This window comes from Prionailurus viverrinus, chromosome A1 (assembly GCF_022837055.1).
Source record: "Prionailurus viverrinus isolate Anna chromosome A1, UM_Priviv_1.0, whole genome shotgun sequence".
NCBI lineage: Eukaryota > Metazoa > Chordata > Mammalia > Carnivora > Felidae > Prionailurus > Prionailurus viverrinus.
The window spans coordinates 7,410,940-7,426,448 of record NC_062561.1 but is presented as its reverse complement, the minus strand read 5'-3'; the positions used below and the strand labels follow the sequence as shown (position 1 = coordinate 7,426,448).

General features: G+C 54.4%; 1 protein-coding gene across 1 annotated transcript; it reads right to left on the bottom strand.

The window, feature by feature from the left end:
- Nucleotides 1-12,934: 12,934 nt before the first annotated feature.
- Nucleotides 12,935-14,204, bottom strand: GSX1 (GS homeobox 1). Its single transcript, XM_047869927.1, has 2 exons — nucleotides 13,793-14,204; nucleotides 12,935-13,314 (listed from the first exon to the last, which is right to left on the bottom strand). The coding sequence occupies exons 1-2, from the start codon at nucleotides 14,202-14,204 to the stop codon at nucleotides 12,935-12,937; spliced, it is 792 nt and encodes a 263-aa protein (XP_047725883.1).
- Between the last annotated feature and the right edge of the window lie 1,305 nt (nucleotides 14,205-15,509).

The following is a 15,509-nucleotide window of genomic DNA, read 5'->3' as shown; positions in this document are numbered from 1 at the left end:
CACCCAGCTCACTCTGAGCCTGCTCTGAGGGTAACAGACAAGAGGCCACAGGGGGAAAGCTGATCTGTGTTTCTGGGGAGGGAAGCTCCGGGGCTGGCTGGCTTTGCTGACTGTGGGCTCTTCAGAGAAGTGGTTTTGAGGAGGCCTAGACAAAGGCCCCAGCGTGACTTTGGAAGACAAAGGGTGGGCCGAGAAGAAGCGTGGAGAGGGGCTGCCCTGGGAGGCTGGGGGAGGAAGCGCACCCCAGGGCCGAGCAAGGTTGGCGCAGTTGGGGAGGCCAGACCAAGACGGGTGAGGAAACACGCGTCAAGAGAAACAATGTTCAGGAATCGGTACTTTTGCTTCGTTCACCTCCCTCCAGGCAGGGAGGAGGTGAACCTGCACACACACACACACACACACACACACACACACACACACATACACACACCGTGCTCGCTGAGTGCCAGGGCCCCGGGGACACAGAGTGCAGTAAGAACCTGAGTCTTGCCTTGAGGGGCGGCTCTTAGCTGGGGAGACACGTGGGTGCGATTCACTGTGGTCAGAGTCCAGCCTGGCACCCAGCAGGGACTGATGGAGGCAGGGCAGTGCCTCATAGAGGCAGGGACAGAGGGCCCCGGGGCTCCCGGAGAGGGACAAGCCCAACAGGGACTGATCTATTGAGGGCAGTGGTACGCAGAGGCAGGGACAGAGGGCCCCAGGGCTCCTGGAGAGGGACAGACCCAGCAGGGACTGATGGAGGCAGGGCAGTGCCTCATAGAGGCAGGGACAGAGGGCCCCGGGGCTCCCAGAGAGGGACAGTCCCAGCAGGGACTGATCTATTGAGGGCAGTGCCGCATAGAGGTAGGGACAGAGGGCCCCGGGGCTCCCGGAGAGGGACAGTCCCAGCAGGGACTGATCTATTGAGGGCAGTGCCACATAGAGGCAGGGACAGAGGGCTCCGGGGCTCCTGGAGAGGGACAGGCCCAGCAGGGACTGATCTATTGAGGGCAGTGCCGCATAGAGGCAGAGACAGAGGGCCCCGGGGCTCCCGGAGAGGGACAGGCCCAGCAGGGACTGATCTATCGAGGGCAGTGCCGCATAGAGGCAGAGACAGAGGGCCTCCCTGAGAGGGGGAGGGCTGATCCCACCTGGGGAGGGCCAGATGGCTTCTCAGAGGAGGCCCAGTAGGCTTTTGCCAGGTCGGGAGTGGGAGGGACGGAACGTCACAGGCGGCCAGTGTCGTGGGGGCCTTACACACGTGCACTTAGAATGGGGGGTCGGAGCCACGTCTGCCCTCCGGCCACTTTCTGATTGTGGCCGACATCTTACTTCAGCCTGTTTGTGCGTCGGGCCTCCTGCATTCCGAACCTAATTGGGCACGCCTGCTCGTAGGGCCCTTTATGGTGTGCACAACCCTGTCAGGCATCCAAAGACGGTGTGACTGGGAATTTGGTATTAAGCTGTATTATTGAGTTCACAAACTCAACTCTCAGAAATCTCACCAAACAAGGGATTTGCAAAACAGTTTCAAACAGAGCCGAGACCACTACATTTCCCATGACAATCAGCTTGTTTACCCCTCGAAGGTACACTCTAACCGCTGTTGACACGCTCATTTGCATGCCAATACCCAGAATGCTTTTCTAGCCCCACGGAGCTTGGATTCTGCCAGGGAGCTGAAAGGTTTATTTACACATACAATACATGACAACTTCATTTTCCGAAGCATCTTTCACGCGAACCGTATCCCCCAAGTGCCTTAAGTGGGTGAAAGAACCTCAAAATCCGTTTGGAGTTTCAACCCCTTCTTGCCGGGCTGATGTAGATAGAGTTGCGATCACTTGTTCATGCTCAGATTCACGTTTTAATTAAAAGATGCTGGAAGGAAGTGGGATTTCAGTTACTCGGCAAGTGTCATAATGTGCTTGGTATATTGGGCCAAGGTTACCAAGAGAAATCATGCGGCCAAAGATAGATTCGCGGTTGTCAGCACAGTGCAGAGACCTCCTGTGCCCAGCAGACGGAACTAAGGATCACAGAGGGGCTTGCGACCAGGTGACTTTCTTATGGCCGGATCTCCTTTGCACTGTGGCCCACGAGGTGACATGAATGTAGGCTGTAGGCTGGGCTTTGGTCATAATGGCACGGGTGATGGAAACATACATAGCTACGTGCCATTTTCCAATTTTAAGACTGTCATGGGGAAAAAAAAAGATGGAAACTTGGAAACTTTCAGGAGCAGGTGGGCTGGGCTTTGGTAGTTACTCCATGGTGGAAGGGGACACTTCCCTGCCTTTTTCTCTACAGAGGAAAGCAATGGAAGATTCCTTTAGGGAAGCCAGGTTGGAAGGTATCATGTGGGAAATTGTCAGATTTTGTGTCAAATGCAACTTTACAAAAAAAAATTTTTTTTAATGTTTATTAACAGAGAGAGACAGAGCATGAGCGGGGGAGGGGCAGACAGAGAGAGGGAGACACAGAATCCGAAGCAGGCTCCAGGCTCCGAGCCATCAGCACAGAGCCCGACGCGGGGCTCGAACTCATGGACCGTGAGATCATGGCCTGAGCCACCCAGGCGCCCCTCAAACGCAACTTTTGAAATGGTCCGGTGTTTTATTTTTTGAATCACTTCTGTAGACAGGAGGCTTGGATATTGGGGTGAGTAGGAGAGGGAGACTGTGATGGGAGAGACCTCCTGGTTCTTTGAAATGGTTACGGATACCCAGATGGTTACCTTGGATGGACAAGTGAACAGCTTCCAAAGCTAGCTCACAGAGAGGAGGAGACATTTTGAAAGGTTAAGAGCATGAGCCCTAGAGTTGGACTTCCAGATCGAGATTCCGCTTTCTCTGTGGGCTAGCAGGATGCTCTTGGAGAGTCATTGAGTCTCTCTGTGCCTCAGTATTTTTTTCTTTTTTTCATCTGTGGAATGGGGATTATAGTAATTCCTACCTTGTGGAGTTGGCATGAGGATTAAGGTCAATATATGCCTGGCAATTAGTAAGCATTCAGTAAGTGCTAAATTATCCATTAAGTGTTGGCTGCTATTTTTTGAACCTTTTTTTTTTTTAACGTTTCTTCACCTTTGAGAGAGAGGGGGAGAGCGCGCACACGTTGGGGAGGGGCAGAGATAGAGGGAGACACAGAATCCAAAGCAGGCTTCAGGCTCTGAGCTGAAGCACAGAGCCCGATGGGGGGCTCGAACTCATGAACCTCGAGATCATGACCTGAGTTGAAGTCGGAGGCTTAACTGAATGAGCCACCCGGATGCCCCAGCTGCTATTATTTTTAATATCCTACAACAGCCCTTCTCAAATGTTTTGGTCTTGGAACCCCTTAGCAATCTTAAAAAGCATCGAGGACTCCAAAGAACTTTGGTTTGCATGGGATGATATATCCCATGTAAATTATATTAAGATATAATAAGATTTACTGTATTGAAATTAAAACAGAACATTTGAAAATATTTATTAATGGATTTTCAACAATAAACCCATTCCTAAATGCTTATAATAACACACACTCCTAAAATGTTTTATGTACCAGTTATGTGAAAATAACTATAATTTCCAAAACAACATATTTAGTTGCAAGAAAGACATTGTTTGTATTTTGGCAAATCTCTTTAATGTCTGGCTCCATAGGAGACAGATGAATTCTCACACGTTCTTCTGCACTCAGCCTTTTGTGAGATGCTGTTTTCCTTGCCATATATCAGGAAAATCAGCCTCAGACAAATACGCAGCTAAAAATGGAGGGGTATCAGAGACTTCACCTGTATGTGGAATTTAAGAAACAAAGTAGATGAACATATGGGAGGGGGGAAAAAAGAAAAGAGAGAGAGAGAAATAAGCCATAAGAGAGTCTTTAAGATAGAGAACAAACTGAGGGGTGATGGAGGGAGGTAGGGGGGGATGGGCTAGATGGGTGATGGGCATTAAGGAGGGTGCTTGTTATGATGAGCCCTGACTGTTGTATGTAAGTGATGCATCACTGAATTCTGCTCCTGAAACCTAGATTGCACTGTGTGTTAACTAACTGGAATTTAAATAAAAATTTGAAAAAAAATGGAGGGGTATTTTAATAACCCTTTCATTTAATTACGGAAGGTTTTCTTGATAGTGTACCAAAACATGAAAAGGGGGTAGTTTCTTGAATGTTCGTTACAATGTGGAATCTGAAATTATATCGATAAAATTTGTGTGCGCTGTTACATTGCAATCTGCTGGTCTGCCATATACTTTGGGGAGGGGCAGAGATAGAGGGAGACACAGAATCCAAAGCAGGACCTTTACCTGTGCTTGATTTTGCAGCCCCATAACGTCGATCGTCTGGAAAATGTTGGTTCACTGAGTTTAATGCTTCATGCGTATGCTGACACATTTCATTATTTAATACTAAACAATTCGTCTACGTTAATGTCATCATCTCATGAGAAAAATCCAAGTATCGAGAAGATGCTAAGTTTGCAGTGGGGTCCATATATTCCAACCTTCCAATTTTTGCTCAAAATCTCGAATTTTATCACCAGCAGTGTATATTGTCCGTTTTTTTCCCCTTAAGGTATCAGGCTTACTGTGTTTTCAAGAAAATGTCTACCAAACACCCAAGTCTGAATAATTAGTTTGCCCATTAGTTCTTCTTCCGCGTAAAACGGTTTCTCATGAAAAAAACCCCAGCTAGTTCAGCTTTCTCTTCAACCAGTCACCTGATGGGTCTTTTCGTCATGACCACTGTTTTTCGTACGTTCATTTGCAGCAGGTAGAAACTTACCATTTCATCTCAGAGAATCTTAAAAGGGCGTATCTTCAAAGTTGAAAGGCATGTCTTCGAAGTTGAGCGTTCATCAAATGGTCATTACAACCGCTTTATCATGAACATTCTCAGGTGCAGCTAGATATATATATATTTTTTGACCTGGGTGCAGAGGGGTCAAGAATACAGGGGCTGCTGCCTTGATTTGTCTCAGGCACAGGCAGTTTTCCCTACCATCACTATGGTACCACCAACGCAGATATTACGCAGTGAATGGAGATCCCAGTATTCTTAGGAAAATAGCTTTGGCTTCTCGGACCCCCCCCCCCGCAAGAGCCTCAGAGAAGCCCAGGGATGCGTGGCTCACGCTTGGTGAACCACACGGCACGATAACATGGGGTAGACGTTGGTATTCAGGGTGGACATCGAGTTTTGTCCGTCCCACCTCCGTTCTTTCCTTGCGAGACCCAACTCATTTGCCATGTTCAGCTGGGGCCTCCGATCACAGTATCCGCCCGAGTGCGACCCCGGCCCGTGGTCACAGGACTGGCACGTGAGCCGGGCGGGATGGATCTGTGGCAAAAATGCTTATCACCTCAGACGACCGGTGTCGCACTCTAGGGCTGCCACGGCATGCCACTTGCCGTCACTGTAGGACTTTGGGCAAGAGAGGGATACTCTTTTGTTGGGACCGTTTAGCTGGAATGAGGGAAACCTGGAGCTGACCATTGCCATCTCTCCTTTTTGCCTACCCCCTACCCCCTCGCTCCCACCCTGCAAGGAGAAAGCCTGTCCACAGCATGAAAGAATAAAGCCCGCACAGAGAGAGGAGCGAAGTCGAAGGATAGGGAGAAAGGGCGAGAGATCTCACCACCTCGCTATGTCCCTGGAGCTCCTGAGGACGGTGTTGCTCGGCCCTTAATTGGTTCCGTGAGCCAATAGGTACCTTTTGGCTTAAAGTGGTTTGAATTCAGTGTCTGACCCTTTCAGTAAAGAGCCGGTAGACTCTTTAGGGAAGATTCCTTTAGGGAAGGAAAGAGCTCTATCAGTAAAGAGCCGTGATTAGCAGAGTTAGCAGGCGCCAGGAGGCCGTTCTTAACTACACGAAGAGTCTTCGGGGTGAAGGAGAATTTCAGAGAATGTCTTCTCCCTGGTGGGTCAGAGCAAAGTATCACAGACTGTGCAGGTCTGTGAATGGATGTACACATTGAATGGGCGGACAACCGCCTCAAGGAGGCACGGCCAAGGGCGCCTGGGTGGCTCAGTCGGTTGAGCGTCCGGCTTCGGCTCAGGTCATGATCTCACGGTTCGTGCGTCCGAGCCCCGAGTCGGGCTCTGTGCGGACGGCTCCTGGAGCCTGGAGCCTGCTTCCGATTCTGGGTCTCCCTCTCTCTCTGCCCCTCCCCTGCTCGTGCTGTCTCTCTCTGTCTCTCAAAAATAAATAAACATTAAAAAAAAAATCAAAGAGGCATGGCCAGACAGGAAGGACAGAGATCTCGTATCCTGAGTCTCCACGTAGGCCTGAGCATGGCTTCCCTGCAGGTGTGGGAGATGGGAAGAAACACCATTCCTGCTGTCCCCAGGAAACCCCGTGCTGCTCCAGGAAGAGGCAGCTCATGCTCCGGTTGTGACTCACGCTGTGGCAACTGGATGACGAATTCCGAAACCATCCACCCGAGCCTAAACGCTCCCGTGTGGCGAAAGGGCAGGTGCATGGGCCACAGCAGTGGTCACAAAGAGCAGTGGTCCAGGGAATCCTATTTAAGTCGTACCAGCCACCTGGTCAGAACTGATACTCGGTTTCAGGGACAGACAGTCGTCTTTGTCCCAGGTCTGTTCACAATCCCATGCAGGTTTTGAATGGCTCATACATAGCACGGATTACTGCATCACTCCAAGTTCTTGGTTGCAGACCACCGAAATGAATTCCAGCTACTGAAGCAGACCAGGTACTGAATGGAAGGTCACCTGGTAGTTCCCCGAATCAATGCAAAGTATCAGGGAAATGGCTGGAAATCGGGCAGGAAGGAAGAGAAGGTATAGCCAGCGTCTCGCCCTGGACTATCCCTCCTACCATTGTCATAGGTCATCTGCCATCATTCAGAGGCTCTTAACTTTATGGCCATAGGAAATAATCTCCGACATGCCTCTCTGTGTCACTCTTCCTTAGAGTCAGACTTCTGGGGGAAGCGCTGGCCCAAGTCCTGTGCACAGGCTTGATCTGCTGGGGAAGGAGGAGAGAAGTAAATATCTAGTCCCCACTGGATCCCCACTCCCCACTCCCCCCCTGGGGAGAACTCCCACAAAGTGCAGAGGTCTACCTCGGTGGATGCCTGCTTTCTTCCAGAGCTAACTTTAATTTATATTTGACAAAATAAAATCGAGATGATTATCAGAAAGAGGGGGGATGCTAGTCATAAAAAGGAAAAAAAAAAACCCAGTTATAACTCTTGACTTTAGAGAAGGGAAAAACGAATGATTCAGGAGGATCATGGTTTGTCCAAAGTTATAGAATTCGGGGCCTGACAGAGTCTGGACCTCAAGTTCTTGACTGTGAGTCTAGGGCTCTTTCCTCTCCAATCTTCTTTTCTTGCATGAGCATGGAAGGATCCAGAGAGCTCTCATCCGGGTCAGAGTTTGTATTGGTGTATTAAGGCTGCCAGGCAAAACACCACAGACCGGGTGGCTGAAGCCACAGAAATTTATTTTCTCTCAGTTAGGAGGGCCGAAGGTCCCAGAGCAATGTGCTGGCAGGCTTAGTGTCTCCTGAGACCTCTCTCCTTGGCCTGCAGGTGGCTGCATTCTCCCTCTGTCTTCACATGGTCGTCCCTCGTGTGTGCATGTGTCTGGAGTCTCTCTTCTCTTCCAGATGGGAGCCATATTAGATTAGGGCTCACCCATATGACCTCATTTAATTACCTCTTCAAAGGCCCTATTTCCAAATGCAGTTACATTATGAGATACTAGGTGTTTGGGCCTCCTCATGTAAATTTGGAGGCAGGGAGACGCCGATTCATCCATTAACAGGGCTCCTCTAGAAAGTCATAACATCACGGAACCAAGGAGACAGGCATCTGCTTCTGTCTGGCACCTTTCGGTGCAAATGAGCCGATGATGGAAGTAGCCTCTGTCTCCCAAGGTCCCCACAGCCTGAAGCTCCATGGGACCAGCCAGGGAAGCTCCTCACTGCAGGACTGCCCGAGGGAGCCCTACGTGTTCAAATTCTACCCAGGCTGATCAGTTGTCCCCTGAATGTGGTGGGACAGGACAGGACCTTCCTTACCCACTACGGCCTGAAATGGATGACAAGTCCAGTGGCTCCCTAGCACACCTCAGAGGGCACGTCCTCCCTTGAGCTGGGAAGTCCCACTCACACAAGTGATTTCTAGTTTTAGACTTTCAGGCGTTGACAAAACAGATAAGGAGTATGCTTCAGGAAGAACCATTATGGTGGTGATGAGTGTGTGTGTGTGTGTGTGTGTGTGTGTGTGTGTGTGCGCGCGCACACGTGCCTATGCTTCTGCACGCATGTGACTGGGGGGGGGGTGCCAACTTAGGCTCCCGAAAAATTTCCCCCAAGAGGTTGTAGGCATCCATGGACATGACTGGAGAGGGCTCCTGGTTTTCTACAGGTCACGAGACAAATGGATAGAATATTCTTGCAAAGGCTTCAGTGGCTCTGTAAACTCTACTCGGCCAGCAAGCCTGTGACTGATTCACCCTTTCAATCCACATGCCCAATGCTGTGTAGACTAGCTGACATGCTCCTACTGTGCAGCCATTTTTGGTGTCTCCCCGAGTGTCCCCCCTCCCACACGTTTTGTCTTTCCCCTTCCTCCTCTCACACCACATCTCGGTGCACAGTCCAATGTCCTGGATATGGAAGGTACATCTATTCAAAAAAGGATAATTGAAGGAAAGGTAGAATGGTGTGCTCAGAGCTAGGTTATCAAATCCTGGACCCCCATGGACTGGAAAGGAAATCTATGGGAAAAAAAATCAGCAGAAAATACATGGGTCTAAATCAGTGATTCTCAACCTTAAGTGGTTTTTGCCTCCAGAGGACAGTTGATAATATCTGGAGACACCTTTAGCTGTCACACTGGTGGGGGGGGGAGGGGAGTGCCACTGGCATCTGGTGGGTGGAGGCCAGGGATGCTGCTAAACATCTTGCAATGCACAGACAGGCTCCCATAAGGAAGAATTCTTTGGCCCAAAATGTCAATAGCGGAGAGCTCGAGGAACTGATCTCAGTGAAGGTGGAAAGAGGTCTCCCATTTGGACTTCAGTGACTCCCAGCACCTGGGCAGTGCTCACAGAGGGGAGCTGTTACTGATTTTCTGAATGACTGACTTCGAGGAGTCCTGGAAATGTTTGCCCCCGTGTGCTCTCTCCAGCCTTGGCGATAGATTCAGGTCCGAGCCTGTCTGTGAGTGGTCACTTCTTGCGTTCAGTAAATTATTCAGCACCAACTATGCCTTAGGCACAGCTATAGGCATGACAAGTAACAACAACAACTACAACATTAGTTAACATTTATTGAAACTTGGCAGACATTGTGCTTAGCATTCTCTGTGAATTCTATCCTTTAATATTGCACAACAACCCTGCGAAGGAACTATTACCGTGATCCCCATTTACAGAAGAAGAGATTGAGGTTTAGGAAGGACCGGTGGCTTGCCCAAGGTTACCCAGCTTGTAAGGAAACGGTGGAGACACATTGCAAAGTCATGCCCTTGGATTCTAGGGTCCACACTCCTAGCCATTAAACTGCTCAGAGGAAAGAAAGCGGCTGTCCCCGAAATAGGTAGGATCCGGCGGGGTCTGCATGTGGATCAGCCACACTAGGTGGAAACTGCCAGGAAATTTCATCCTCACCCAGCTTGGTTTGAATTTCGTAATTTGACTTGCAAGCCCCAACTTCCAGCGCAAAACACTGTGCGCTCAAAGACTGGGTTCTGTGTCCCTAGATGAGAAGTTCCGGTTTCTGGTAGCCCCGGGAGGTCGGTCGGCGCGCGCCTCGTCCTCTTCCCAAACCACGGGTGGCCTGGGTCCCGATCGAGGCAGGGTGAAGAGCGTTTGCACCGAAGCGTGTTGGCGCTCACCAGCCCGTCGCGGCTCCTGCAGGCGGCGGCTGGCCGCCGCGAGCTCTTGCGCGCCGCCTCCGAGCTCCCCAGCGCTGCGCTCCTGCCACCGCCTTGGTAACCCCGCTGCGGCGACGGCGACAAGGACGCGGCGTCTTCTCCCAACGCTCTTCCGGACAGCGCACCAGAAAGCGCAAAGGCTGCTGCTCTTCTGGCAGCAGGACAGAGGGATACAGCCTCGGACAGGCAAAGCTGAGAGGAAGCAAGCAAGGCACGCTCCTTGGAGAACTGGACCCGCCCGGACCCGGCCGGCGGCGCTGGCTCTGCAGCTTTTGTGAGCAGCTGGGAACAAGAGGGATGTTCGCCTCCGGTGACAAAACTGAAGCACTTGGGATAGTTGGGATAGGGAGTACGCCTGAGGTTGGGGGGCCGGTGGCCAGCCTCTTCACATTCCTCCAAGTTCCATTTCCATCTTCCCCTAGAGCCAGCGCCCCATCCTCAACCCAGGGCCCGTCTCCCCTTTCTGATCTCGAGGTCTGTCACTGAAAACTGGAGACTGCCTGTCCTGGGGCACCGGGCCACCCCCCTCCTGGAACCCAGGGAAGGAGCTGGTTCAAAGCCAGCCCTTCACATTCACCGTGGACCTGTTTCCTAAAGGCCATTGCTCCCCCTGGGTGCCCCAAACCACAGTCAAAGGCGGAACCGGAGGGTTGCTGGTAGCTAAAGGATGTGAAACTTCACTCACCCACGGGTTCTTGGAGGAGCGTGTCAGCCAAACAACTCAGAAAACGTCAGGATCATCGATAATAAAACATTAGTTGGGATCCAATTCGTGTGTGCTTCAAAGTATGGTGGCTTCCTTTACATATTGGTACAATGCCCCCTCCTGGGAGGCGGACAACTGGTCCCCGGTGTGAGACTGGAGCTCAGACGGAGGAAGACGGAGGGGGAACCAGGGAGCAAGCAGAGAATCAGACCGACTCTCATCTGTCTCCGGCACAACCCAGGCGTCTTGATCCGGGAAGAACCAGGAATGCCCTATCGTGGGAAGCCAGATGGCACACGCCTTTATTCTAGGAGAGCCGGAGAGAGAGCCTGTCCTCAGCTTGACTGAAGGAAAAGACCAAAGGTTTTAGACATGAACCCTGCCTGTGCCTAACAACCGCAACTGAAGCCTCTTTCTCATGAAAAAGGCGAGCGTTTGCTTTGCCTAGACATTGGAAGTCCCGCGCTCCCCAGGGTGTGCGTATGGGTGTGTGTGTTTGGGGGGGGGGGTTGGCAGGGAGCCGTCTGGCAGGAAAAGAAGTGGCCCAGTTTTCCAGGAGGCAGAATAGGAGTCTTCTGAGGGTCGTGAGAACCCAGATCCTCTGTCTCCCATGTCCCATTGCCGGAGCAGCAGAAATACTCCACTCTGGGGCTGTGCCCTCTCTGCCTGGACAGAAACCCCAGCGCGTCCTTCTCGTCCACGTAACGCACGAAGACCCTGCATGTCTCCCCACGGAGGGTTGGGGTGTTGACTCTAAGTCGTAGTGAGCTGTGGGGGTGTAACAAGAACGGGTGAGGACATAGGTGCTGGACCCTAGCCGGGACTTGGACGCTCTGCGTCCTCGGAATCTCGGACGCACAGTCTGATAGAATTTGCCTCAAAGCAAAGCAAGGGGGCTGTTCTGAGAGAAGGCCTCACCATCCTGGTGGGCATTTGTTCCTAACAAATACGGTAGATAAAAAGCAATTGATAAACATTATCAGTCAGGGCGCAGCGAAGGAAGGACGGAGTTCTCCTCTCGAGAGAGAGAGTTGGTCGCTGCCCTCGTGGATGGTGGTGGGGACCACCAGAGAGCGCTGCTGGGGGGCCAGATCCAGGGCAGGAAGGGAGCCCTGGGGTGGGGGGGAGGGTCCGGACTAGAGGCACAGTGGGGGTGGGGGTGGGGTGGGGTAGGGGGAGTGCTTTCCTTCCTTCCTTCAGACGTGGAGCCAGTGCACTTTGGCCAGAGCCCGACCAGAGACTAGGGAGTGTACGGGCCAGGGGACCCAGAAGGCAGAGTCCTCGCCGGCTTAGGGTGCAGAGAGGGACTGGTGGACCAGCGAGGACAGGACCTCGGACCCGTCATCCCATCCCCGCCCTGACCCAGCTGGAAGTCTCAACCCAGGTGGGTGCCTGTCCAGTCCAGAGCGAGGCCTGGGGTCCAGAGCCACGTGGAGTTCTAAGAAAAAAAAAAGTTTATTTAAAATTTTGTACATAAATAAATAAATAAATATCTTCTGGTATTACAGAGACCGTACAACGACAAGCTAGACCAGGGCGGGGCAGGCGTCTGGGGTCTGGGGAAGAGGGGGTCTCCAGAGGCCCAGAGCCCCGGGACGTATTTAGGGGAATGCAGAGCATCTCCAAAAAAATATGAGTGGGTTTCCCCGACCCAGAGGCCACGGGGGGGGGGGGGGAGATTTCCCTCGTGGGAGGGGAGCTTCAGTGCCAGCGAGGCTTGATTAAGGGGCAAACGGGCCCACTGACCATGGAGTAGGCCCCACGAGGAACGGGGGGGGGTGGGGACGGAAAGGAGAAGAAAACCAGTAACAACAAGAATTCATAAGTGTGTGTGTGGGGGGGGTCGTGGATAAACTACCGCAGTGAACAAGTGGGTATGGAGAGAAAGAAGTAAAGGGGGCAGGGTGGGGTGGCCAGCGGTTGTCGAGGAGTGAGAGGTCCAGCTTGACCCAGGGTGGAGGGGAGTAGAGGAAGCGAGAAAGCCTGAGCCAGTCCAGAGAGGTCGCGCGGGGAGGCGCCAGCGGCCAGCAAGGCGCAGGGCCGGCCGGCATGCCCGCGGGGCCCGCTGTGCTGCAGGGCTGAGAAAGACTCCAGCGCTGGCAGGATTCACAGCTTGGCGTTCGCTTGGGAGGGCCGCCGGCCCTGGGGTGGGGATACCAGCGTCAGGTCTCTGCCAGGCTCTTGTCGCTGCCCGGGGTCCCCCCCCCCCCCCCCCCCCGCAAACCCTTGCCAAACCCGTGCGTGGCCGCGGCTTGGCAGCGGGTGCCTGGGAACCGGTACTTCGTCCCAGGGCCAGTCTTTGAGACTCGGGGAGGGCCTGGGCTGGGCGACCTGGGCAGGCGTGCGCCTAGGGAGTGACCGTGAGATCCCGGTCGTCTTTCCCCGAAGAGGACGGAGACATGGGCAATTCGTCGTCATCCTCGGAGCACTTGGCTGAGGACAGCGACGCGCATTTGCAGCTTTGCGGCGCGCCGGGGCCGGCACCCGCGCTCCCGCCGCCTCCGCGGTGGTTGCTGCCTTTGCCCTCCTTCTTGTGCTTCACCCGGCGGTTCTGGAACCATATCTTCACCTGCTTCTCGGACAGATTCAGGTAGGTCGCGATCTCAATGCGGCGTAGGCGGGACAGGTACATGTTGGAGGCGAACTCGCGCTCCAGCTCTAGCAGCTGCGTGCTGGTGAACGCGGTGCGCATCCTCTTGCTGCTGGGCAGCTGGTTGGAGCTGCTGTCTGAAGGGGGTGGGGTGCAGAGAGGGAAGCGATCAGACTCCTGCGTGGAGGGCCCGATGCTCCGGTAGGCGCCCAGTAGAATCCCGGGACTTCGGTCTCTCACCCACCTCTTGGCCCCAAACGAGATGCACAGCAGCGTTACCGCGGGCGCCTCCTTGGTGAGCGGCGGGACCCTGGTACTCCCAGAGTCACACAGCCTCGGCACTACTTTATGGGGCGCCCTGAACCTTAGCCCCCGCTCCCTCCTGCGCGCCCCCTCCGAGACCCGGACCTTCTGCCCTCACCCTCCCTCCTGGGTCCTGTCCCAACCCTCCAGAGGCACACGACCCTGATTGCACACCCCCACCCCCACCCCCCGGGTCCCAGCGTGACTCTCCTCGTCTCCGGAACGCCCAGGGACCCTCCTCTCCCATCCCTGGCTCGCCAACTGTCATCGGGTCCCCTATGCCCTGTCCCCCTGCGCAGCGTTCCGGCTTACCCACGGAGATGCAGTGGAACTGCCTGGGGTCGGGAAGTGGATAGGAGGTCTGGTAGAGCGCGGCGGCGGCGGCGGCGGCGGCGGGGCCGTGAGCGACCCCGGGCGACACGGCCGAGTGCTGGCGGCCTAGGGGCGCGTGGCAGTACTGCGAGCCGAAGGGCGGGAAGGACGCCTTGAGCAGAGGCAGCGCGGGCGGCCCCGGGGGCCCGTGCAGCTGCGAGGCGGTGACGCACAGCGGGCACACGCACAGCAGCCCAGCTTTGCGCGCGTGGCAGGCGCCGGGCGAGAGGCCGTGCAGGGCGTGCGGCGGGGGCACGGCGTAGGGAAAGAGCGGCGGCGGGCTGCCCTCCGGGGCTTTCTTCTCGCCCGCCTCGCGCAGCACCAGCGAGTCCACCAGGAAGGAGCGCGGCATGGCCCCGGTGCGCGGTCGCCCCGCCGCCAGCCGGCTCGCTGCGCCCCGCGGACTCCGCGGCTCCCCGCGCCCTTCCCCGGGCAGCGGCCGCGCGCTGTTGCCGGGTCGCGGGAGGCTGGAGGCGCCGCCGAGGCCGAGGCTGAAGCCGCCGCCGCCGCCGCCGCCGCCGCCGCCGCCGCCCGAGGAGCTCGGGGTGCTGGCCAGCACTAGTGGTGCTGAAAGGCGCCGGCGGCGCCGCTTAAATAGGACTATTGCCATGTGATGGGCTACGCCAGGAGCGGCCGGGGCCTCTCAATAGGGTTTTTGTGCCTTTTCTCTTGGCATTCACTCTGCACGCTTCCTCATTATTTCACTTGTTAACTAAATGAACTGCATAATGTACTCTATTCTTGTCAACCCCACCCACGCCGTAACAGGCGCCCTCGCCCCCTCCTCTCCCTTTTGCGGGTTTATTTTCTCATTCTCCCGCGATTTAATATTCTTTTCTTTCTCTTTATTCCTCACTCCCCTTTGGCTTTGCACTGGCGATCGGCAGGTTTATCTTCTTGATTTTGTACCCCCACTGCCTCACTTCCCCAGATTCCCATGGGCGCACACCCCATCTCCCTGCGCATTCCGTCTCCATCCCCTTCCTTCTCTCATCTACCCCTGCTCCCCAAGATCACGCTCCCTCCACTCAGTTTGCTCAGTTCCGCGTGGTGCACCCCGCGGGTGTCCCTACAGCCGGTGTCTGATTTCCACCTGTGGAATCCCCTCCCCTCTCCCTGAGGGGGAGGACCCGGGGCTCTGGCAGCCGAGAGGCGCTGCTGGAGAGAGAGAAAAAAGGGGGCTCGGTGTTCCTTATCCAGCGCTAGTCCCAAGGCTGTCTTTCTGTTTTAAGTTTCTCCAAGTCTTAACTCTGATGCTGCCCTTAACGCCCAGTCTTTGTTCGGTAGATGTTGGTCAGCCATTCTCTTCCTTTGGACGGCAGCGCTGTGGATGTCAAGTGGAGGATAGCCTCTGAGAGTCTGGGACAGGGACAGGGAACGGGGAATGGAAGCCTACACTGCGAAGATCGAGATCTCGCACCCCAGCAGAAGAGGCGAGTGGAGAGGCTCTGCTGGGCGTAGATCTTTCCGGCGCTCTCTCCACTCGCCCACACTCCCGTAGACTCGCGGGTGCGCTCGGAAATCAGTGCTTTCCTGAAGTTTGCCCCACAGGAGCGGGGCGAAGGGCAGTTGTACTCCCAGCTTCTGCTGCTTTTGCCCAACCCGACCGACCTCCCCTGTCCCCAGGACCTTCTCCTGCCGCGTCGCTCTCTTCTTT

Coding starts and splice junctions, on each gene's coding strand:
- GSX1 (XM_047869927.1), bottom strand. CDS start 14,204: ATGCCGCGCTCCTTCCTGGTGGACTCGCTGGTGCTGCGCGAGGCGGGC. Junction 13,315..13,792: donor GTTCCACTGCATCTCCGTGG/GTAAGCCGGAAC, acceptor CACCCCCTTCAG/ACAGCAGCTCCAACCAGCTG.